The sequence below is a fragment of the Panulirus ornatus genome, chromosome 50 (assembly GCF_036320965.1).
Source record: "Panulirus ornatus isolate Po-2019 chromosome 50, ASM3632096v1, whole genome shotgun sequence".
NCBI lineage: Eukaryota > Metazoa > Arthropoda > Malacostraca > Decapoda > Palinuridae > Panulirus > Panulirus ornatus.
In genome coordinates, this window is record NC_092273.1 from 8,429,034 (window position 1) to 8,454,065 (window position 25,032).

At 38.6% G+C, this 25,032-nt stretch overlaps 2 protein-coding genes across 3 annotated transcripts in view; both read left to right on the forward strand.

Moving 5' to 3' along the window:
• Nucleotides 1-922: 922 nt before the first annotated feature.
• mms4 (Methyl methanesulfonate sensitivity 4) lies at nt 923-12,986 on the forward strand. Of its 2 annotated transcripts, XM_071691355.1 has the most exons (11): nt 923-981; nt 2,489-2,580; nt 3,066-3,238; nt 3,952-4,055; nt 5,338-5,529; nt 6,032-6,187; nt 7,260-7,435; nt 8,127-8,249; nt 8,722-8,853; nt 9,858-10,047; nt 10,682-12,986. In XM_071691355.1, the coding sequence occupies exons 2-11, from the start codon at nt 2,528-2,530 to the stop codon at nt 10,847-10,849; spliced, it is 1,467 nt and encodes a 488-aa protein (XP_071547456.1). In that variant the 5' UTR covers nt 923-981; nt 2,489-2,527; the 3' UTR covers nt 10,850-12,986. The 2 variants fall into 2 exon arrangements, with proteins under 2 accessions (XP_071547456.1, XP_071547457.1); XM_071691356.1 differs by lacking the exons at nt 923-981; nt 3,952-4,055.
• Nucleotides 12,987-14,484: 1,498 nt separating this feature from the next.
• The window catches only part of LOC139764570 (uncharacterized), a 109,053-nt gene continuing 98,505 nt past the window's right edge, over nt 14,485-25,032 (forward strand). The window contains exon 1 of the mRNA XM_071691357.1: nt 14,485-14,724. Within this exon, the coding sequence (XP_071547458.1) occupies nt 14,684-14,724 (41 nt within the window). The 5' untranslated portion in view covers nt 14,485-14,683. The remainder of the gene's footprint in view (nt 14,725-25,032) is intronic.

The following is a 25,032-nucleotide window of genomic DNA, read 5'->3' on the forward strand; positions in this document are numbered from 1 at the left end:
GCCAACTCCCTTCTGCTGTAGCATCACGAAGCCTACTAAAAGCTGTGTCTTTCCTGAAGCAACAGCACCTTTGATCCGCTACAGTGCCTCCCCCAACACAACCATAAGGGTCAAGACCCCGGCAATGACCCCCCTGCTGCAGCACAATCACAGGGCCTTTGCAACACCGTTTCCCACCTGCTAGGACCAAGTGCCTCATGTTTCAACTCCTCTTTTCCTTCACCAGCACCAATGATAAAAAGCACTTTTAAATTTACAAGAAGCGTGCAATAAGTTATTTTGTCGCATAATCTAAATAGTTGTCAGCTTGTTCATTCAGGAGAAAGATTAATTACTAATTCCTATTGTACAGATAGAATAAAAGAAGTGATTTGATACATGGAAGTTTCTCATTAAAATTTAAGAAAAATTGATAGCAGTGGTACCGCCTTTAAGAATTCTATTGCTCACACAGATACGTACGTAATCCATCACATAGCATAGCTGTATTAACTAATTTACTGTTCTTCCTCAACTAGTCCTTTTATTTGCTGAGATTCAGACGATTACAACACAAAAGAAGACATCATTAGATACGTTTGTAACCTATACAACTTTATGGGTGCAACAGTTTATCTTCTGGAATGTCGGAAAAAATAATTTTTAGGTAACCAGAAACAACATATAAGAAAAGAAAAAAATATCCTACGTGTGTGAATTGTGCTTAGTTGTGGGTTAGGGACAAATGTGGGAGGAAATTTGACTGCCGTAGGGTTGAGAATGACGTTGTGTCACCTACCCAACATTCCCCTTTACTTTAATATTTTTTTTCAGGACATCTAGCTTTCCTTTTTAATTTATTTCCTAAGCATTGTTATGTATATGTTTTTTACTCGTCCTTATATTTTAACATTAATTCTTCATCCGTATCCCTTTATAAATAATATACACCTGTAGTCCAATGTATATCCACTAGATTTGAACAGCAGCGATTGAGTGCTGGTAAGAACCATTTTTTTGACTATGTAATGATAGAATCGCTTAAGGATCACTTTTGATTATTCAGTGGTAGATTCTTATACATATCTTCTATATGATATGAAGATGATGACAAAGTTCTGTGTTACATTTCGACCTTGAAGTTTGAGGATCTATCTCAGCGGATGCTTGACATGTCGGCTACGAAGACCCTAATATAATCTTAGCTCGGCCAATTCTGGCTGTTTGTCCATCATTATTAACATTGGCTCTTAATGACACTTCATTCCTTAACATTTACCAGCTCTTCGGTAAACAGATAATCATTGTACACATTACATTTTTCATATAGCGTCCAAAAACGAGATAAACTTGGAATACCACGGAATGTTAGATTTACGTGGGTTTTTATGATCTTAATATTTCATCAACTTTTCCTTTAATTAACCCTTTCATTTTGACAGGTCTTCATACAGCGCCACTATTGCCTTACCTTAAAGTTAAAAAAGAAAAAAAAATCCCAAATCGCTGTAGCCAATTTACTCGCCTTCTGTGACAGCCTTTAAGTTACTTATTATTGTAGAGTAAGAAAAAGCTGTGCAATCCCTACTAGAAGATATAAATGTATTATCATCATGGTAAAAAAAAAACCCACAGGATACCAGAGAGTGATATTATATATGTTCTAATCACTGCAGTATAAACTAAGGTTATAATGAATTAGTTATTGTTAGGGTAGTAGAACTTTCTTTTTCCATGGATGATCACTTTCAAGAATATTAGGTTGTCTTTTTTTGGTGGGTTGATATTGTGTTTATTTTGTAAAACCACAGATGAATATGAATAGAAAAGAAACGGTACCCAAGAAACCTAACTTCCTGATAGTGATCACTGTTTGTGCAATAGTTAATTGTGTGGGGTTGAATATCATAGATTAACTCGATGTTAGAAATCAACGGAACTTTAAGAGAAAAGAGCCGCTGATATTTCGTAGGGGGCAACAAGTACTTAAGTAGAAAATGTCATGATGGTGTTTGGTGTTCTCCCACTTGTTGCAGTTGCATTGGTCAGTATGCATTTAAAGAAAGTCATTTATGATTGTTTTCATCTGCAAGTTCATAAACATATTCTTTTAAATTTTTCTTTAAAAGACCATTCAATTTTACCTCGGAACTTGTTTTTTGTGCTTTTTGGCATATGCATACGATTCACTAAGACATTTCAGCCCATACTTGTAGGGAGTTTCAGGGGGATTATATTATGAGATATAAATGAAGACCATATCACTACTGTACAGACATGTGCATCAGACTGTCAACCCTAGCGAGGGTGTGGCCACTCAGATTGAATTGATAACTCACCAGAATGACTGCCAACTTTTGCTGGTCATACTTTTTTAGTACTTGATTTTTTATGTCTGCTTTGTTTATATTTTCATGGAAATGGTATATGTGAAAAACCACATGTAGGGAAACACCGTCAGAATACTGTAAATAGTTGTTTGCTCATTAAAAATACTTTCCTTTTACAGGTACATAACCAGACAGTAGATGCTGATCAGACTTCAGTCATGGCAGATGTTATTCATGTACTTTCCTCATCAGATGATGATGATATTGAGAGGTTAGTTATCTGTATCCATATGGTGTTAGAAAATCAGGTTTTAGTTAGTGGAAAGCATGTCTTTGAGTGGGCTTAAATCTTCAGTTGCACTTCATTGATATAGTTTTCCTAGAAAGCCATTTTAACCATATGGCTGACATTAGCAAGATAGGTAGTCACATTGAATACATACAAAAAATTTATTGGTCATATGTCCTGACGGGTGATACAACAGTACTGCATAAGATCAATGCTGTAATCACCTGCTAAAGCCTTATCCTTATATCCTGTCATTGACATTACTAAGTCACATTCCCCTACCATGGCCATACATGCCATCAGTCGTAGATCCTCAAAGGTCTTTACAAGATGAACAATTTCTATGGAAGAAGGAGGGCAAGGAGTAGAAGTTAAGGACTATTAGGAATTCGAAAACATTGTTTGTATTTTTAACGAAGTTTTTGGATATGATATGCAAAGAATAATCTTGTATCATTTTCTTTCAGTTTGCCTGATCTGAGAACTCGTTTAATGCCAATGCTGGTTCCTACTCTTCAAAAGCAACTAGATACCCATACATTAAGATTGAGTAGCAATGAAGATGATACTAATGATAAAGATTGCAAATTGGTTGATGTTGAACCTCTTGGCATTAATGAAAAATCAAAGCAGCCAGCAGGTAGGATAAAAGATTGAATGAAAGAGCTTCCTCACTAATTCAATGAAGTTAGGAATGATGCTGACCCATTATTCCCCAAGGAATATTGCTTGCTCTTTAGACAACATTTCTAAAAAGAGAAAATGTTTTGTTAAAACCCTAAATTTTTAGTTATGCTGGTATATTCAGAGATTTTATAACAGCCTTATCAGTGCTTGGAATATTCCAGCAACTTTTGAACAACTTTCAACTCAAAAGATCATAAAAGTGAAAAAAGTTTTTTACAGTAGTAGGGAGCTGTAGGATTAACCTTAGTATTCTTTTTATTTTCTTTTATTTATTGATTTGTCATTCCACTGTCCACCGCCTTTGAAAAATTATCAAGCATATTACTTGAATATTTGATGCAAATTTGAGTTTTTACATATGCACACCAAGTACTTTTGTTTTCATATAAGAATGGATGATCAGTTCTCATTTCTGTAGTCAAAATTTGCCATTTGGGTTTGAATAACAAAGATGGTCACCACTTAATTTTCACTTCAATAAAAAGATGATGTAACTTATTGTGCTTTTATACATCACTGGATCACTACAAGTCATGCTAAAATAATCTGTGCAGTTATTTTCTTGTGGCAGTTGGGTAATAAATTAAGAGGGGATACATGTAATGAAGTAACATTGAAAGAACATGGCCTGCACAGATTCAGATATGAATGATAGTTTTCTTTCAGTGCCAGTAACATCATATGATTCTGAAGAGGAACTGCCAGATATTCTTGACTTTACCGTCACTACTTCCCATTCTCAAATTTCAGCTGAAGAGGATATAGAAATGGTACAGATATTTTTTTTATTCTTTACAGTAGTGTGAAAAAGTTCTTTCTGTGCGATATATTGGTTTGTAATAAGAGTATTCTGACTAAAATCATGAAAATAATTTAAGAAATATTCTGTTGCTACAGATTTTTCAACAAGGTCTGTACATGATCAGTTTGTATTACAGTAATTGTATGTATATCACATTTTGCCGTGTAAAGGGTGACCCTGGCAAAAGCTTACATAAGAGAAAGAAGAAATCCTTTCTGTATGCTTCTCGTATCTTATAATTCTGTCCTCATTTACGTGGGATGACTCATGCATGTAGAGCATCTCAAATCAACGAACATTTTTTATGGTAATCGTAACAAAATCTACTCTTTTATACTCTTTCACAGATTCGCTTTCTGTGCTGTGTTTCCTTGTCAGGTGAGACTAGTTTCTCCATCCATTCACACTTAAAGTGTTTCCACTGCGCATGATCAGCAGTCACTCCCCTGGTATCATAAGGTGAAATACATCTTTCCTTAAAACTATTTATTCATCGCATGTGTCCATCTCGTGTTCAATGTTTATATTCTACCATATTATTGTATATTTTCAGCAACCTATCAACTACTGTATGGCCATACTTTTTTCACAGTTATTCATGGATCTCTGAAGACTTTCTTAACACCAAACATCTTTGTGTCCATTCTTTTATTCTCATATTTCATAAGTATTTCTAATTATGCTTTGTAAGTTATTTATCCCAGCTTTTTCCATACATCCCAGTTTAAATGTAGGAAAAGTAAAGTTTTGCACCTGTCCATCAGAGTTAGGACTCCATTATGCAAGATTCTTGTGCTCTCTACACCTAAACTTAAGCTGATGTGATATTTCCATTTCTTATCTCCTTCAAAATTGAAAATATTTTAGCCTCCTTTGTCTTATCTTCTCTAATGTGTTCTCAAAATGTATTTTCTTGCATTTGTTGCATACTTTTTTTTTTTTTGCAGGCTCAGGTCCCAATTCTGGTGATAACACCATTCACTCCATTCACTCACCTGCACTCCTTTAATCTGTTCTGCCTTATTCTTACTTTTTTGCTATGGCTGCACTTCCCAAAGCTTCTCATGTTTAACCAAAGAATTCAGTGTTTTGGCAATGAAAAGGAAAAGAGAATGAATCAGTCATTGTTACCGTATCATCATTTACTTCTGGACTGTTAATATGGGTGAAGCATTCATCCCAACCATAAATTTTTGCTACCAGTATTTGTATATTATAGGATGACCACCTGTGTTTGTTGTAATTGGCAGGTGGAGGACACTAATTTCAAGTATGTTGCAAAAAGATTGCTTGTAGAAGAGGTTCACAAGGAAAAAGAAACCAGACGGAAGCAGCGGGAGATTGAAAAACAGAGAAAAGCAATTGAAAAGGCTGAGGCCAAAGCCAGAAGAGAAGCAGAGAAAAAAATGAAACATGCCTTAAAACCAGGAGAATGTATGAAGGTAGAGCAACTTTTCATTGTAGTGTAAACTGAACATTTTCTTTGTTGCTGTAGACTTTTCAATGTTGTTGATATGAATTAAAAAGTATTGTTAAGTTTTATTATGATGATAATGGTAATTAGTGATAGCAATGATGATTTTTTTTATACTAGCTTGCCTTTTTCTGCCTTAAAGAGGTAGTACTAGGAAATGAACATCCAAGAAAAATATCCTTGCAGGGCTCCTTCTGCTTTCACATTTACTAAGAGGCAAGCACATATGTAGCAGTCAAGGTAAACCAGGGAAGGATTTTTGGGGCTCTGCTGTCAATAGTTGGCTCTAGTTTCATTAAATTATATGGTATGAGAATGTTTGTGTGAAAACAAGTCCATTCCTGATGTTACTTTGCTCAGGTATGAGCAGCATTTATCTTGCTGCAAGTCCTAGCAAGGTTACATGATCAGTCTTTCACTTTAATGGAATGATCAGAATTTCTAATTGATATTTTGTTTTATATGATCAGTATGTGATAGTTCAACTGGACCGTCAACTACTGGAGCTTGCAGAAGGAAGTCAGGTTATAAGCCACCTACAGAATGCAGACCTCCGCTATCGAGTAGTTGATTCCCCTGTTGCTGCAACTACAACCATACTAAGGGTTGATCCACTCACTCTGCAGGTCTGCCTTATATTTAGTTTTAGCTTTTGTAATTTCACAAAAGTAAGAAAAAGTAATCACAGTATATGCTTGTTGGTAAGTAAAAAACATGCATTCGCATATAGTAGTGAAAGCAGAGGGACATTAATGCATTTGAATATAATTACCCCAGGGCTCCTTTCTAAGAAAGAATCCTGTTGTTACCCAGAAGCTTTACGCAGGTCAATATTCAAGTTATAAACAAAATTAAGATCCAAATTAAACTTTTTCTAAGGGGCATAAGTCAGGTAGATCTGAAGTAAAGTTATGCCTTTTTTTTTTCTTTTTTTTTTTAAATGCATGGAAATAATCGTATGAATTTCATTATCATGAAAGTTAGACACTTCAAGTTACAATCAAGATTAAGTTTCAGGTTGAAATGAGACTTCCAGTGATGAATGTACAGTGGATGAAGTGATCTTTGAGGATCTGATGTGCTATGCAGGTGACTGGTACCATACAAATACTCAGCATATGCTCACTCAAACAAAGTAAATGTCAGAGCTTCTTCCTCAGATGTTCATGTACATACTTATATATGTTTAGTGCACAGTAATTCCTGTCTCACATACTCAGCATGGCACACACTGAGGAATCACTTTGTCCATCATCATTACCTGTATTTCTGTTGTCTGCTTGCTGTCTGACCATCATCTGTCTGTCTGTCAATAGTAGTCACACTTTAATCTTCAAATTAACCTGGACATAGCTTGAAAATTCTAAACCAGATACCCAGTAAAGTGTATGTAGTTGTTTTCCAGTATTAGAAAGATTAATTAGTACAAAACCCATAATTCTAGTTTGGATTTTTCTTGAAAAAGTTTAACCAGGAAATTAAGATAGCTATTAACTTAAAAAGAATTCCACCTTTAGAAAATGAACTTTTGATATTTTTGATATATTTGCAACAATATGTCCTGCCATTTTTATTTTTCTTATTCATTCCCAATAACTATGCTGTACTGCATTAACATAAGTGTTCCATAGAACACCCTTTTAGTTGTTTTATTGAAAAATTTTTACTACTTTTCAGTATTGTCATCTATCTTTCTAGGAAACATTAGCAGAAGAAGCAGTGGTTGTGATGGCTTTAAATGAGTTTTTGGATTTAGTTAAACATCAAGTGTATGAGGGTGGTTTAGGCCTGTGTCAACGATATTGTGAATGGAAACAAAGACTTGGCAATGCTAACATAACACTTGTTGTTTGCGGAATTGATGCATATTTCAGGTTAGTGCTCATAGATATCTTTCTTCCTTAAAGCTAGATATTTTTCATATCTTAACCAGAATTTAAGCATACAGGAACTACATTACCTTGATCACCCAGATTTTTTGGATGATATAGTGGAAATGCAAGGAGTGACATTAGTGCCAAGTGCGGCTTTGATGTTATAGCTGGTTTTAACCCCCAAAATTGGAACAGTATTAATGACAGAAATTATCTCATGAAGAAATGATAAGGACATATGGGGAGAATGAGTGAGGAGAGGCTGATTAAGTGGGTGTATGTGACAGAAGTAGAGGGAACAAGTAGGTGGGGAGACTGAAGATATGATGAAAGGCTTTAGTGAATGGTGTCTGAATGTGCATATGGATGTGAGGCATGCATTAGTTAGGGAATTGAAGCAATGTAATTCATAAGGGGCAATGTACTGTTGGTGAGGCTTGGCTGTGGATATGGGAAAGAGGAGTCTTCATGTTTAAACTGTTTGCTTTCGATATGAATGTATAGGTTTTGTAGTTTTGAGGCTTCATTTGAGCCTGACAAAAGGGTATGCATTCTCTGGTAAAATATAAAGGATTGAGTTCTGTTTATGATGATGGCTGTGAAGGTTAGCCTTTAGTCTTGTTATTAAGGTTGGAGTTTAGTCATCATTTGCCTGTCCATTTAGAAAAATGAATGATTTTATGATTTTCAGGAATGAGAAGATGGGCAGACAACATGATTTTCGATCTGCTGTGCTAGGAGAAACTGCAAAACCAGTGCGGAAGAAAAAACCTGGAAAGGTACTTCACTGCACTTCTGCAGTTCATGTGAGCAGGTGAACATACAGAAATTTACCAATAATTAATGGTTAAGAACAAATGGAGTGGCAGCTCCATGGAAAAAAAAGAAATCACCCATCTAGAAACTTTCCAAAATGACAATTAGCAGAGATATGAAATATATTTAGTGAGCATTGAAAGTGGAACCTAAAAGTTAAGCATGAAGTTATATGTTCTGATTTACCATCCAAGGCTTTTTTAGGTGTTATTGTGAACGTTTTTGTTCAGTATGATTGTGGGTTATTAAGGTCACTGGTCAGATAGTGTTCAGTAGTTTGCATTAACTGTAAGCAGCTTTATAAATTATCAATCAATTTTCTTTTGTGATTGTACTGGATTAGCTAATTCTGAAACGGTGAAAATCAGGAGAGCAGAATACTGGGAAATGCTTTGGAATGGCAACTTGTCTCATATGGGCATTGATATGTATTACAAAGCCATTACTATGCAAGTGCTTCATTTTTTCAGAGTTGATATAGAAATGGTACTTGTGAATGCACAGCTTGAATGTGGCCTCAATCACCGATTCATGTCCGACTCCACTAAAGTTGCCACCTTTATCCTGCAGTTTACCAAAGCTGTGGCCGAGACACCCTTTAAGTAAGTTACTAAATCATTACATTGGTGGCATGTGTTAGGATTCATGCATTCAGCTAAGAATATATTTTTCTTGCACACTTTGCCAATTCCAATGGCCTATCTCCTTATTCTTCCTTTAAACACTTAAAATGACCAAGGAACCTCAACTCTTAATCTGGAGGAGATGGTCTACTTTGTAAACATTTTCAAAATGAATTCTGTTTTGTTAATAAATGTTCCCTGAAATGGCAACATTTTGTTGAATCATATGTTAATGCTTTGATTTCCCTTACAATGAGGTGAATGACCTCATATGCTTACATCCACTCTCTAGCTGTCAAAACATTTTTTCTTTCTTTTGGACAAATCATTATATATTGGATTGGCCAATGCTAAATAAGGCAGTGTGAATGCAGTAAGGGCATAGCAGTAGGCTCTATGGATTGCAGTGGATGCCACAGATCATGTGAGTGTCTAGAAAGTCCCATGACTGCCCACCACAGTCACTTATAGGTTATTGAGGCCTCCAGGCAGCTCCAGTGGTTCATGCTTTGTTTTGGTTGCTGCTATGGCCAACCTATAGTGGGCACAAAATTCAACTTGTGTTAGAGGGGCACATACTTCAAATAGGGACAGTAACACCACATTACCCTTGCCTCGATTGAGGACATTACCACTGAAAGGGCAAAATTCTCATTGTAGGTAGTCTTACATAGATTTTTTCCTTCTCAAGCTCAAATATTTTTAAATCTTTTCAGGTTTCTGTTGATAACATCAAAAAATATCTTATCATTGGATCAACAGTGAAATATTAACCTGGACTCATACATTCATGCCAATAAATACCTTACACATGACTCTCCTTTGGGCAAATAAGAATCTTGTGGACCATGGCCCCAAGTAAAGTTGCATATTACGAAAAGCAGCATAATCTTCCAGAAATCATATTGAGTGCAAGTAGAAGTACTATAGTGCATTTGTTGGCTGACAGGCCACTTTTCTGATGCTATTTTTTTTTTATACAGACGTGAGAAAGGACAACCGTTATTTTCATGGTATGCTGAAGGCAACAGGGAAGCTACTGTAAAAGTTGATAGATCTGGAGTTGGATTGCTGAAGTTGTGGCACCAACAACTTCGTCAATTTAACAATGTCGGAGTTGAAGTTGCACAGGCCATTGCTAGAGAATATCCATCTCCTCAGGCTTTAGTCCAGGTAAGATAATGCAGTTGTTTGTTGTACAGCTATAAGTTGTATGTTGCAAGTGAAGATGAAAATTCTTGATTATCTATGTTGTTGGATGAAGACTTTGGGCATATGATAGGACTATGCTGGCATTTAATGGAGGTGGTCCAACCCCATCATCATAAATAACATGCTTGATTCAGAAATTTTATCTGCAGGCAGTAGCAAATCATACAAAAAAATTTCGTCTTGATAGCAGTTTATTTACAGTGGTGGTGAGAATGGTATAATACAATCCATTTTTTCCTCTACCAGCATTTGCATGCAGAGGCCTAAAAAACAAAGTATAGTTCATACACTGTTACATTTTCCATAAACTCAAATATGAAGATGGGAATGTTCCCCTCTTGTCCTTTATAGTTCTTGTCCTTCTTAATAGTATACTGTTTTGTAGTTTCACTCTTTTATAAGTTTTATTATGAGCTTATTGAAAAATAAGGTATATTAATTTTTTTTCCCAACATCAGATTTGGGTTCCTTTTGTAGAAATACTGGTTGTCTCATTCAACAGAACAAGCATGCTTTTGTTAAATAAAGCATGAATAGAGTAAGATATTTGTGCTGATTTAGAATTATTTCTTATGACAACTAATTACTTTTGCAGGCATACAGGAAGTGCCAGACACATAGGGAAGCCTCCTTACTTCTTGCAGATATTTCAGTTCGACGGCAGGCTGGCCCTCTTGTATCCACAAGACGAGTGGGTCCTGAACTCTCAAAGAAGATTCATGTATTTTTCACAACAAGAGATCCAGAAATCACTTTAGGATAAAACATTTAAACTCTTCCTTTAGAGAATGTTTATATATTTATATGTAGATATTTTAGAACTCAATTTTTTTTTTTTATTATTAAACTAATGGAATAGCACACAGTGGCAGTTTTACAGCATTCAAAGAAACCCAATTTTAGACATAATACATTGGAGATGAAAAATATAGGTAAAAAAAGAATCTTTCAATAGTTCTGTTGAACAAGCATAAATGATTCTCAAGGATATCCTTTAGGAAAATTATGGTTAGGAACTTTTCTGTTTTTCTGGTGGAGAAACATCACTGTCTATGGTAGCTAGCTCATTTAGTGTCTACTTTTGGTAAATTAGAAACTTGTGTAGTGTAGAGTTTTTCCATGACAGAAAGTGCCAGTTTGTGAGTTCCAATCTATTCTTAGCTATCGTCACTCAGGACTTTACTTTTGGGGAGATCATCCAGGTGAAGTAATAGTTAAAACGCTAGCATTATTCTTACCAAATTTAATAATGTTACCTATACAAAAATAAATCCTTAGTAAATAAGATTATGTGCATGTTGTACAGTCAATTCACTGATCAGTGAATCACATATTGACTTAGCTGACTGAGTTTATACACACATAAATCAAGTGTGTCTGAGATACTTTTACTTGGTGTCATGACATCTTTCCATGCCACATGGCTTTCAGCACAGTGTTGACTTTTGATCCATAAAGGCTTCATGCTGACCTTGAAGTCTTCTCTCTGTCTTTATATAAAACTGTCTTTGTGCTGTCTGTGAGACTTTGCATTTTTTTTGTCACTATAGGTATATCCTTAGACACAATCATAGGTACACATTGGGTAAGCTGTAGACTGAAGCAAAGAAAAACCTTTGTCTTCCCAAAAGAAGAGCTGAAGACCTTGGGATCTCTGAAATATCTTCAAAGAATACCAAGCCCATGTGTCTGATATCTGTAAGGACTTGCTTTGCATTAAAAAGGGTTTTCTTCTTGGGATAAGGATTTGTTTGTGAAAAAATATATTAACCAAAACCAGCTTTCTTGTGAGTGAATATCTAACTTGAGAAGGACCTTCAGGCAGCAAGTGGTTTGTGAAAAAAGAGCCAAGACACAATATCAAAATGGAGGATGAAAGTTCAGCTCTTCTCCAAACTGGTCTTTGGAGGATATTCAGCTGATGCTCTCTCATTATATGAATTCTTGGAGACTAAGTCCTTCAACCAGAATGAAGGGAAAAGGAATCATGGCTTAAAAGGTCCTATCATGGGCTCTTGACTCACAAGAAGGGGCCCTGAAATTTTATATGAAGGAAAGGAAGGAGGCTAAGGACCTTGAATAGGCCCTTACATCCAATTCATTGGCTGTAATTGACCCAAAGGAGGGCTTCCAATCTCCTTAGGAAGACAGGTACCAACAATATCATCAGAAGGCTGTAATAGGATGAGATCAGCTTGAGCACAGTTTGGGTAGGCTTGGCTGCAGTTGTTTCTGGAGCTTACTCATCTGATGAGGCATCAGAATTCTAAGCCAAAGACCCTGTATCAAATGTCAGTTAGTGCATGAAAAACAAGGCACACCCTTCTTTTCCTTATGTTTAATTCCTAGTTTTTTTTTTGTGTGGGTGTTTTAAATGGAAGGCTGTCACAGAACCTGCCTTTTTCTTTAACATGACAAATTGAGGAAGTAGCCTTTGCTCAAAAGGTGTGCCATCAGAATTAAATGCCAAAATCCACTCTGACACACTTGAGCAATTCTTGGAGGTGAACTTGCAGCAGCTATGGTAAACACTTCATCATCAGCCAGGCCAAGCACCTCATGCCATCTCCCATGATTACTAAACATCTACTTTGAAAAAAGTATATTTGATTTCACATGGGAAACCATTTGCTGCCAAACCATTTCCTGTGTTAAGAAACATCCTTTAAACTGGTCAAGCAATTGGTTCACCTGATGTAGACCTTGTAGCTAGATGTAACTATCTTTTATCTTTGAAATATTACAAGAAATAATCTGAGGATTAATACTACCTCTCCTTAGGAAAGCAGCAGTTGTTCAGTAAAGATAACCTTATTGAAACAATTATCGGGAACCAAGTGAATGAAACTAGTTACAGGAATTGTAGTGTACACAACCTTAACAAGATACGAATTTTTGTATTTGTACTATGAATAACCTTATTCCTTGTCTGCTTGAATGGTTAAATGAACCTGCTTGGGAGCGAGTTTCCACCTTCAGGAGAAACCTGCTCTTTCGAACAAACACCCATTATCAAGTGATTTGGTAAGATTTACTTATATTCCCATTCTACTATCGAAAGTATAGAAATTTGTTGACTGAAGAGTACCACTTCGATCTGCCGTCTCTTTTCTTGTTTTCAGCATTAAGAAGAGCTCAAACTTTCCCAATATCTAAAATCTTGCCCAATAACCAAGTTTGATGTGATCATAAGATGAATTGACCGGTGCCAATAAGTGTTTCAATGGATTACATTGCCGATTATTGTCAACAATTCAACATTATTCTAATTTTTCAACAATAATTTTTTTAAATTTAAAACATTTAATATTCTAAAAAGATTGGAAAACGAACAAAAACTAAGTTATGGTAACTAGCAGTGCTGCTGCCAGGTACACGAGTTCTTACTAAAGTACAATAATGCAGTATATGTCAAAGAAAATAAGACATTATAAAAAGCCATCTAGTCCTTAATTCGAAGTCTATGAGGGCAACAGCGTCCATGAAAGCAAGTGTTGGTTAGGTGCACCTTAAAGTTTCTAGACTGGTGTCATTGGCCTGAACAGCCCACTGTTGGGTCAGGTCCATATGAAAACGCGTCTGACGTCAAATGTTTCGTGATGGTCAAAAGTGGGCGAATCCTTATGGAAACGCGTCATTTTTGGGTAGTAATGCAACCCCATATTCATTAAATGTTCCTTGGATAAACTGCTGGAAAAGGTTTCTTTATCATAAGGCTCTAAATACGTGGATAACTCGTAGAACCTTAAGGATTCAGTCAAATGGTTCTCAGATTGTGGACAAATCGTTGGTGACTAAACCTGGAAAAAGGGTTTTGAGTCGTAGGGCTATGACAGTATGGTCATAAATCATTGGAAGCTGTGTTAATGGAGTGGAAGAGAGCAAAAGTAACTAGCTTCAGAAACTGAGCTACTGCACCAAACTTCAGAACAATATCTATTTTATAATCAAAACATGGTTAAATACTTTCAAAGGTAAAAACTATTCTGACTACGAGCTAAACGATTTCAAAGAAAAAAATCAATACCAATCCTTTAATATACTTGTATAACATTGAACTCATCGACCGAAAAAAAAAGGATGAATTATGTTCGAAAAAAAAGGATGATTTTTTTTTTTTTTAGTCTTTTGGACAGTCATAAGGGAAAGACTTCCTTTGTGATCTGGAAATTATCCGAATGAATGGATCATGTTTTGGATTCAGGACGAGACACTCGAGTCGCGGGGTCTTCTCATTAGTCCAAATAGTGAAAGGAATTTATAATTGTGATTAACTACTGATGCAAACATTACCCCGGCCACCTTAAATGGATTACCATAGATAATTGGCTGGAAGTGATAGGAGACGTAGCACAACTTAATTTTCTCTTGGCGTTACCAAAGGTGGGAAGTCCTGTGCTCGTGTGTTGTGATCAAAAAATGCTTAGAAAATGCATTTGTGTGGTTTAAATGTACTGTCATGATGTAAGGTACGTTTGTGATTAAGAAAAGAATGTTTAGAAAATGTATTAGTGTGGTTTAGAGTTACTGACATTATATGAGTTACGTGATTTGAGAGAAAAGAAGGCTTGTGTAGGTGTTCTTAACACTAGCTAGGATGAGATCCACATTGGATGGGGCAACATGTCAGCTGGGAAGGTATGTATCAGTAAAATATTTTTTCAAAACCTTCTTTTACAGTCTTGTCGAAGGAATCATTTTCTAGAAGTTGTATATAACTGAGTAAAGCACTAGTTTATGGGCACCATTGACCAAAAACTTTTTGGAAGTGGAAGAAATGCGTAATTAACTAATACTTGATAGAAATGGTTTAGACTGGACCAACGGGATTTGGAACACTTTTTTATGTTACTATGATAGATAATGATACTGTTAATGGGGGGATGATGACCTGGGAAAAGGTGGGGTGAAATTAAATGAAAAACTTAAAGATGACAACAGATCCAATGAAAACCATCTAACTTCCCTAAAAATTTGTTTTTATCATTAAAAATGAAAAACTCTTATGATCTCATTTACATGAAGTTGCTGGGACATTGGTTGTGTACGAATGTAGATGAAAGAGATATCAACAGGCTCTGTATTTGGTAGAAGTGACTATGACCAGGGAGCCTGATTGTTACATTACCTCCCAATGAAAAATGTATAAGTGGTACGATGAATAAAATGTGCGCTAAAACTGCAAGTGTAACAGAACTTATGAAAACTTTACGTGATGGTCAAGATTTATTAATTTTTTCACTTCTAGATTTTCAATATTTTAGGTCACATGTTGAAGTTAAAGTGTGGTTTTCTTAAGATGCTATGATTTAAGGAAGTATTTCCCTCACTTTTACCCGACATTTTCCTTAATCATAGCCCCCTTCCCCACAACTATTATCTCTTATTATTGCATAATATGCTCCAAATCACGCTCCTTTAGTCTTAATAACTTATTTGATAAGTATAAGCAGTTTATTTATATGCATTTCCTCCTAATCTTTAAGTTATTTCAATGGTGCCTCTAAACTGATACTTCTTGCTCTTTTGGTTTACACCAATATTTCACTGGATTTACCCCATACTTTCACCTGATTATTATATTCCATATATCACTTTTCATGGGGTTAAAAGGAAGTATAATGAGTCAATGCTCCCATTGTGTAAATCACATTACTAATTTGTGTATAAGGAGTCCATCAATTTGTTTTTATCCAAATTCATGTCTTTCCTTTTGGTGCCAGTATACTGATGCTTGACTTTTTTTTTTCAAATTTAGTTTTGTGTATGACTAAGTTTTTTGTAATATATTTTGAATGTTTTTTTTTTTTTGCCGGAGAAAAAAAGATAATCTTAAGCCTGAAGAAGAATGTGATTTGATAAAATATTTAGATGAAAGTCAGACAAACAAAATGTCACATAGTTTCGTGTAGGGTGATGTTTAGTTGCTTAAGAATAAGTGAGCAAAAGAGTACGAAAATGAAATTTTACAACCATTTTTTTTTCAATAGTAGAAAGTAGCGTTTAACTTCACTGACCTACCAGGAGTTGATTCATGCAAAAGTCGCGAAAGAAATAAGGAAGTATCAAGATTGCTTCAACTTACAAGGGTGATTCAGATAGGCTTCAGGGTTGCTTCAACCCAAGCAAAAGTGAAGTAATTTTCTGTGATTGGTTATAACAGATCAGACCATCCAACCATGTTAGATCACCCAGTCATATCAGACCATCTAACCATGATGGATCACCCAGTCCTATCAGACCATCCAACCATGTTACATCACCTAATCATATCAGACCATCCAGCCGTAGTAGACCGTTCATATGTGTTGATCATCCAGTCATATCAGGCCATGTTAGATCATCCAGTCCCATTAGACCATCCAGCCAGAGTAGACCATACAGTCATCTCAGACCACCCAGCCGCGATAGACCATCCAGTTACGTTCATTCTTCCATTTATATCATATCATCCGGCCATGTTAGAGCATGTACGTACTTATACCAGACTATCTAGCTATGTTAGAACACCCAGCCGTGATAGACCATCCAGCCATGTTAGTTCACCCAGCCCTGTCCAGCCATAGTCAATATTACCTCGCTGCACGAGACTGGTGGGCTATTATCTCATTACTTTCACTTCACGTCTTGACTACCACGTCTCGGCAACGCCCACACCCTCAGTGCTTCGCTCCCGTGACTCCTCACGTTAAAATGACCTGTGTTAAACGCAGCGCATGATCTACTTCCCTTTCCCAGGGTACATAAAGATTTACAAATAACGTGTGACTATATATATATATATATATATATATATATATATATATATATATATATATATATATATATATATATATATATATATATATATATATATATATATATATATATATATAACAATTACTCCAGGATCTTTTCTAAACAGAGTCCTAATGTTAGGAACTTTCCAATGACTCCTGCAGCCCAAGGCTGCGTTACTCACCGCAGCAGGGAAATATTGACCCCTATGGAGTGAGAAGTTTCTTAACGAAATTATATTCCCTACGATGCAGCCTCGCTAAAGTGACTTTTTACTCCCGGTGCAACCATTGCTTGTGGTTGCACCACAAGTGAAAAGTCACCTACGGCGAGGCTGTATCATCGACAGTCTGTTGACGGAAGGGAATGAAGTTTCGTCGAAAAACTTCTCACCCACAGGAGTCCATCATTTCGTTGCTGGAAGTAGCGCAGCCTTGGGTTGCAGGAGCCCTTGGGAAGACGTCCTTGGTAACATCAGGACTCTTAGAAGAAGGCCATGGGGTAGTTATAACTCAATAACCATACTCGACACACACACACGCACAAACAAACAAACGAATAAAACTAACTGATATAACTTCAGCCTAGAATATCATAGCTTTGCTTCAGCTAAGAATAAAACTAGATCGATCTTCAACGGAGGATAGCATCTATTTCAGTCTGTGCAGAATGATATTCACAAAACTTTTACCATGACCTTTTGTATGTCAAGACTAAATATAACACCTGGTAATAATGTACCTCACCGCTTTCTTTCACCTTCAGGAAAGGCCAGGACTCAGTATATCTCACGGTGGCTCAGACTAAAACATAACCCGATAACACACACACACACACACACACACACACACACACATCCCGCTTTAGAGAGTTTGCTCCAGGAACAGACGAGAAAAGGCTTCACTTGCTCATATCCACTCTCTAGCTGTCATGTTATGCACGGAAACCACAACCCCTTATGTACAACCAGGCCTCACAAACCTTTCCCTAGTTTCCCCCGACCGCTGCATATACCCTGGTTTAGTCCACTGACAGCAAGTCGCCCCTTGTATACCACATTGCTCCATTTCATTCTATCCCATGCTCGTCTTACACCCTTCTGCATGTTCTGGCCGTAAACAAAACATTTTTTATCCTTCCATCTCCAATTTGATCTTTTCATTCTCCTCTTCCCATCCACATATCGCACATAACGGCTTAGAAAATCTAGCCTATTACTTTAGTGGTTTTCTTGTTTAAGAAAACTTAAATAAAAAGCCCAGATGTTTATCTGATCCATTTTCGAATACTGGATATATCGTTTCACGTCGTCTAGCGGTAAAATGTTCACTTGTTAGAATTCATGTCTATTTAAAAGTCCAGAATTCACACAGACGAGATGGAGTTAAATGTCTCATAATGTCGGAAGGGGATTAAAGTCTGCCTCCTCTACTGACGGGAAGTGTTTTCAAATTGATTTTCATTCAGATGAAAGGATTCAAAACAATTCTCGTAATGGAGGAAAGAGTTATCTTCACACAGTAAGGAAGTAAAGAAAATGTTTGCTCGTTGGATTCTTTTGCTTTGAACAAATTACAGACGAGATGCAGGAACTGAATGCATCTGCACATCTCAAACTGTTATCTCTGCAGTTCTTAAAGATTACACAAGATTAATGGAGTTCCATATATGTAGTGAGAGCGTGTATATGCCCTTGGAATTATCTTGAACATTTGAAGGAGGTGTCACGATTTTTCGATTGGTTCCAAGGGGAGAATGAGCAGCTGGGTGGAGTGTGGACCGACTGCTGCAACCAGGATTCGAATTCATACGGGTTAGGCTCCCGGCTGCCCGGGAATGTGTCACGACCAGTAATAATAACCGCTACACCGTAATGATAATGTACGCAACCAAATATTTCTTGAAGTTACCTTCTTGTACGTAACCTGCAAGCCACAATCTTGCCTCTGTCCGTCCTCGCGTTCGCCTGGCTGTGCGGCCGGCGGCCTCCTCCTGTGGGTGCTGTTGGCCAACCTGCAGCAGGAACCTAGTCGTCTGGCTGGAGCCGAGATAGGGTTGCAGTGCTCCGCACACACACACACACACACAACACACACACACATACACACACACTCGAGGTCAGCGTCCCGCTTGTCATTCTGCTAACACCAGCCTTACTTTCGTCATTGCGTTTGTTTAACTTGATGGCAAAAGTGTACATCTTTGGAGTTGATAGCTACCCATTAAATCTAAAAACAAACGCGCGGCTCTCGTGCCCTCTCGCTGCCTTCCACTGTCGGACTTCCGGTAAAAAGTAATGATTCTTGTTTATCATAGGAAATGTGCCACGCCTCACTTGTTTCGATCGAGTCATTTTAGTTATTAAATCTCTAACTCAAAGCTGGGTACAGGAAACGAATTACATCATTTGAACCCAAGGGGATTTAACGTTCTGAAGGCAGCAGAGCTCATCCATATTCTTAACTAGATCATCCAACTCGTCATTAAATCATTCATTTAAAAATTTGGATTTGTTTTCCCATGGGTATCGTCATGGAGACAATGAAAAATTATCTAAGTTGTATGTACGAATGAATTCACTAACCTATACCGAATATTCGACACCACTCTGCACCCATGTCAACACCAGCCCTGGGAATAACACCAGCTGTACGACTCGTGTCAACACTACCTCATCCAGATCCAATGCGGAAAACGAAAAAAAAAAACCCACTGCAGTAATTATGTTGAGTCAGTGAGAATAAATCTGCTTCCTGTTTACGCTCCACTCTCAGGTCTGCAGAATTACAGACATATTGTTCTCAGATTACGGAGAAAAAAAAGCATTTTATATTTTTTCCCCGACACGCGCAAATGATATACACGGGAAATACAAAAAAAAAAAAAAAAATGGAGGTAAAAAAAAAAAGCTAAACCCAAACCTGGTGTTAATAATGATGCTGTAACAGTCATAATGAAATCTCAACTGGGCCAATACATTCACTGTACGTCGACGACACCAACTGGGCCGAATATCTCTCCCGAGCCAGACGGAAGAGCGGCCGCCAGGGTGAAGACGCCAATGCGGCCTCAGCAGAGGCAGATGAGTTACCTTGTCTGTCGAGCGGCTCTGTTATTAACATTCACAGTCGAAGCTTCCGAGGAACAGGATCATTGTTTGCTAATGATATGTACATCTGGTCGTCGTTTGATGAGTTAGAGGTACAGTGAAACTTTGCATTGAATGCAATGTAATCCGATCATCGGTAGACGCAGGATATGACGTCACATCAAGGGCATGGCGGTTTAGCCAACTCTCTGCATAAACCACCTCACCGTGATCGCGTTGACTAACCACTTGAAGGCAGAGCAGAAACAATCTGGTATATCACGTTAAAAGTGTCACTGATTCTGAAATAAAAGGGGAGGTATGTACTGCAAACATCGAACGAACGCTGGTAACAATAAGACGTAATGGCGGGATCCTGGTCGAGATAAATATCAGGCGCCGTCATCATCAAGATCACCATAATAACACAGGTGTAGCAACGGGCCGCGCCAACCCACGCTCCCACCTCAGGATGACAGGTTTTAAAACACTTAACGAGCTCATTATATTATTAAACGCTCCTGAATCATAGTAGCTTGCATGTCCTCAATTACTACGTTGCAAAAAGTATAAATTCCACTTCGATGGTGTAACGAGGTTATCTTGCATAACGAGGAGCCATCTGCTGCAATGGTAACATTGCAAGAGATGTTGCGTAAGGCTGGCAATGACAGCGGCAGCCACACGTAACCTCGGACGTGTGGTGGCGGCGGCGGCTTCAGCGACGTCTCTTGCCTGTGGTGTAATTTGCCAAAGAATAATTTTCCTTTATAATCTCTTGTTTTAATACAGGCAGGGAGGAATGCAGCCATCATGGGATATCACGGTGGATGTGTTGTCGTCACTGCCTTTCGCTGTAAGTGGCTGTATTATCGCCTGGTCTTTGACCTGACCCTTGTTTTTAAAGAGTTGGGTCAAAGGAAACGCTATTGTGCTTGACGAGTCTTGCCCGTCATACTCAAGGGTTGTACCCAAGGGTCGTACCGTCAGACTCATGGGTCGCACCATCATGTGGGGAGGGAGGTGGGGCGAAACATAGCTGACTTCTTGCAGGATCTTTCTCGAGTGATTTCCGTGGACAAGTTGTGGACGTGATATAGCGGCCGGTACCTCTTACTGCTGAGACCGCTCGCCCTCCAGCCTTACACAACCCGCCATTACCTACCAACCTACCTACCAGGCTTCTCTACACGACTCAGTAACTTCTGAGGTGCAAAATGATTCCCTACACTCCACCCGTATCACACAGGGGAACGCTTTGAGTTATGAAACATTAATAGGCATGGTGTAGTTGCCTAAATGTAAATTATACAGTCGAAATACATTTACAGGTGTATTATATATATATATATATATATATATATATATATATATATATATATATATATATATATATATATATATATATATATAAATCCGTTGTTGAGTACACCCGTCAAGTTTCTGAATGAAATTATCAGGAAATAGCGTTTTCAACTGGAAACTTTCTTGATATTCAAAAAACAAAGAGAAGATGGGGGAAAAGTACGTCTACAGCAGTAGTTTTGTGGATGGTTGGTAAATGAAGATGGTAAATGAAGAGGCTGAATGTAGCGTATGCTGATTAGAAATGTTGTCATTCATTTCACGGAGTTCAAGAGTTGTGACCCCCCCCCCTCCTCATGATTGTAGAACTCCCTGTCCGTACTGTACAATCATGTTAATGACGGTTACACAGTTATACAATTACGCATGTGTGTGTGTGTGTGTGTGTGTGTTAAGAATGTGGAAGGAGTTGGTTGAACCGAGTGAGTAACTATGTTTGGAATGTTGATAGTGTTGTAGGAGGATCAATCGTGTGTGTGTGTGTGTGTGTGTGTGTGTGTGTATTTCGTGACCGTTTACCTCCACACAAATACTTACACATAACACCTTCATTACTTGGTATGCCAGATATTGTTGTAGAAAATGACTTGGCTACCGAATGAGCGTTAATTAAAACCACATTTTGAGCATCCGTGACTGTCATAAATGTTTAAGCGAAATTATGAATACACTTTTTAACTAACCCATTCATCATTCAAAGTATGTAATTAGCGTAATTGCTATTATTGTTTTTCAAGTTATCGTTTGAATGAAGCACACACACACACAGACACACACACACACACACACACACAAAGGAAACCTATATAGAATATGACTGAGGAGAAAGGAGAGACAGAGCAGAATGTGTTCATTGTGAGGCGGCAAACGTGCCAGACGCCGCCACTGGGGTCGTTACTTCACCTACCACCCTCCCAGGTCGTTACTCCCATTACAATCGTCCTGTAGTCGTTGTAGCAGTGGAAAATCGTAGTGAAAATATACTCTTAATGAACCAAACCACATCAACGCGGCTACAGGTGTGTGTGTGTGTGTGTGTGTGTGTGTCAACGCTGGCTGTAAATCTCAAATCTTGAAATAAGAACATGTTTAATTACACATATGGCATCAGTTTTGTTGCCCTGTACATTAATTTTTTTTTTTCGACTTCAGACACGCATTTGATGCAACAGTTGATTTTACAGCTTAGTAGTTCACATTTTCATGATAATTCTAACCATAAAAACATCTGTTTTATCTAGAATAAAGAGGTAATATTAGACTCATAATGGAGCGCCTGTGTTGAGTCCCTGGGACTTGGTGCCTTCCCCCTTTTCCTTATCTTTTCGTAGCTTTCTCTTCCTCACCACTCGCAAGATCACCACTCCCCTCCTCCTCCTCCTCCCTTCCCAAATTCTTCACCTCCCAAAACCTTTCCCTCCAATCAACAATCGAGTGGGACTTTCGTGGCTTTATAACCAGCCACCACCACCACATCTTGGACACACACACACACACACACACACACACACACACACACACACGTCTTACACAACACTCACTTCCACCCCAGAAGAGACCACCACGATGTAGTTACAACCGGGCCTTGCCTGTGCCAGTAATGGCACTCCGAAAACAATCTGTCACTGACTAAAGCCCGTGACGGGCTGAGTCTTGGCAAATCTAACACACACACACACACACACACACACACACACACACACACACACACACACACACATTTCTAAGCAGATTTATCTACACCTGTTTCTCAGTGGTGATGTGTCCTGCCTGAACACTGCCTAGCTGGTGTTGTGAGGGCGAGGCTTATTTTAGTTCTCAGGCAACGACCAAAACAGCGCGCGTCACTTCTCCACCTGTGCCGTTTGCCGGGAGCGTGGTTCGCTCGCTGGCAGGCTGGGTAGGAGGAGTAGAGGAACTGCGGCAGCTACCGCCTAATGTGCGCTCGGAACCCTCACAAACTTCCTAGAAATCATCGCATTTCATCTAAGCTGTTATTACTCTGCCATGAGTCTGCTAGAGTCTCTCGTGGTGCCGGGGTCGCTAGATAGTTTAGTGTGGTGCTAGATTTTTTTTTTTCCTGTTCACCGTGTGACTGTTGTCAGCGAGAGGGAGGAGAGCGCTCAGGTGGGGTGGGGTTAGGGGGGGGGGCGTCATGTGGTAGTGGCGCAGCACGACCCCCAGGTGGGGGGTAGTTCTCTGGTCGTGACGTATTACCAGGTCACGCGAGATACGTAAGGAATGTATCCTCCAAAGGGGTTGGGACAGACGGAATGAGAAGGTAGAAAGATTAGTAGAGGCGTTTTTTGATGAGGGAAAGAGAGACCTTAAATCCAGGTCTACTGTATACTTGTACCCGTTTGTATTGTACAGGGAGGAAGTGTAACATTCAAGAGGGGGAGGCGTTTCTAGAACAGTCTCTGCTGTCATACGGGTTCTTGAACTTTGTATGCTGGCCGCATTTACCACACGGCCTTCTGTTTATTTCGTTCGTACACCATTCTTTTTACCATGGAAGTACTTATTTACAGCTTTCCCAACAAGACCTTTGCATAATTTCACGTTATGTCCAGTGGTGAGTTTATCCTAACATCTTGCGAAAAACTGTTCTTTGTTTACGTCATCGTTCTTTTTAAGAAAACTTAAAAGTTGTGATCAGGTCACCCCTCGCTCTTCTCTCCTCCATGTTGGGCAAATTTAGAGCTTCTAGCCTTTCCCTGTAACTTGGCTCACTTAATGCTTACTGTTATCGTCCTTGTTGCTCTCCTCTGGACCTCCTCTATTAGCTCTTTGTGCATCTGTATGTGCGGTGACCAAATTTGGGAAGCGTATTGTAGATGCATCCTCATGCATGATGTAAACAACTTTATGGATATTTTTCCTTATCCATAAACCTGAATGCTATCTTAATATTATCCAGCTGACAGTTTAGTCTCCTGTAGTGTTCTGATGACAAGTTAGGGACGATGTCAGCTCCCAGGGCCCTCTAGCACTGAGTGTGTGTGTGTGTGTGTGTGTGGGCCCACACCCACATTACCAGGCCTGAGGCGGCCTGTGGGTCCACACCTGCCCCACCGGACACCGTAGGCGGCCTCTGGGGCCGTCCAGGGTCAAGACGAACACCCCCCCCCCCCCCCAACACTTGCCCAAGGCCAGTAGGAAGCTGCTGTTAACACGGGGGATGGGGACAACAACAAGAACAGCAGCAAGCATGCATGGAAATTTACATCGAGGCGGTGTGTTGTGACTGCCCTTCAGATCTCAGTATCAGAGGTATGTTGGGGGGTGTCCCTTCACCCACGACCAGACGCCTCACCACCGACTCCGTACCGTCAACCCACACACACACACACACACACGCACACACACACACACACACACACACACACACACACACACACACACACACACACACACATCCACCCCCCCCACACACACATCCACCCCCACACTCTCTCTCTCTCTCTCTCTCTCTCTCTCTCTCTCTCTCTCTCTCTCTCTATCTATCTATCTATCTATCTATCTATCTATCTATTTATCTATCTATCTATCTATCTCACACACGTCTCAGCTCTTAATGCACAAGAAAACGCCGGGAGTCGAATAACTTTTACACCATCGTGGTTTGTGGCCGGAATGCGACCGTACAGTTCCATTCATCGTAGTGACATCGCTAAGGTATTTTTTTTTTTTTTGTTCATGACGAACCTCATTGA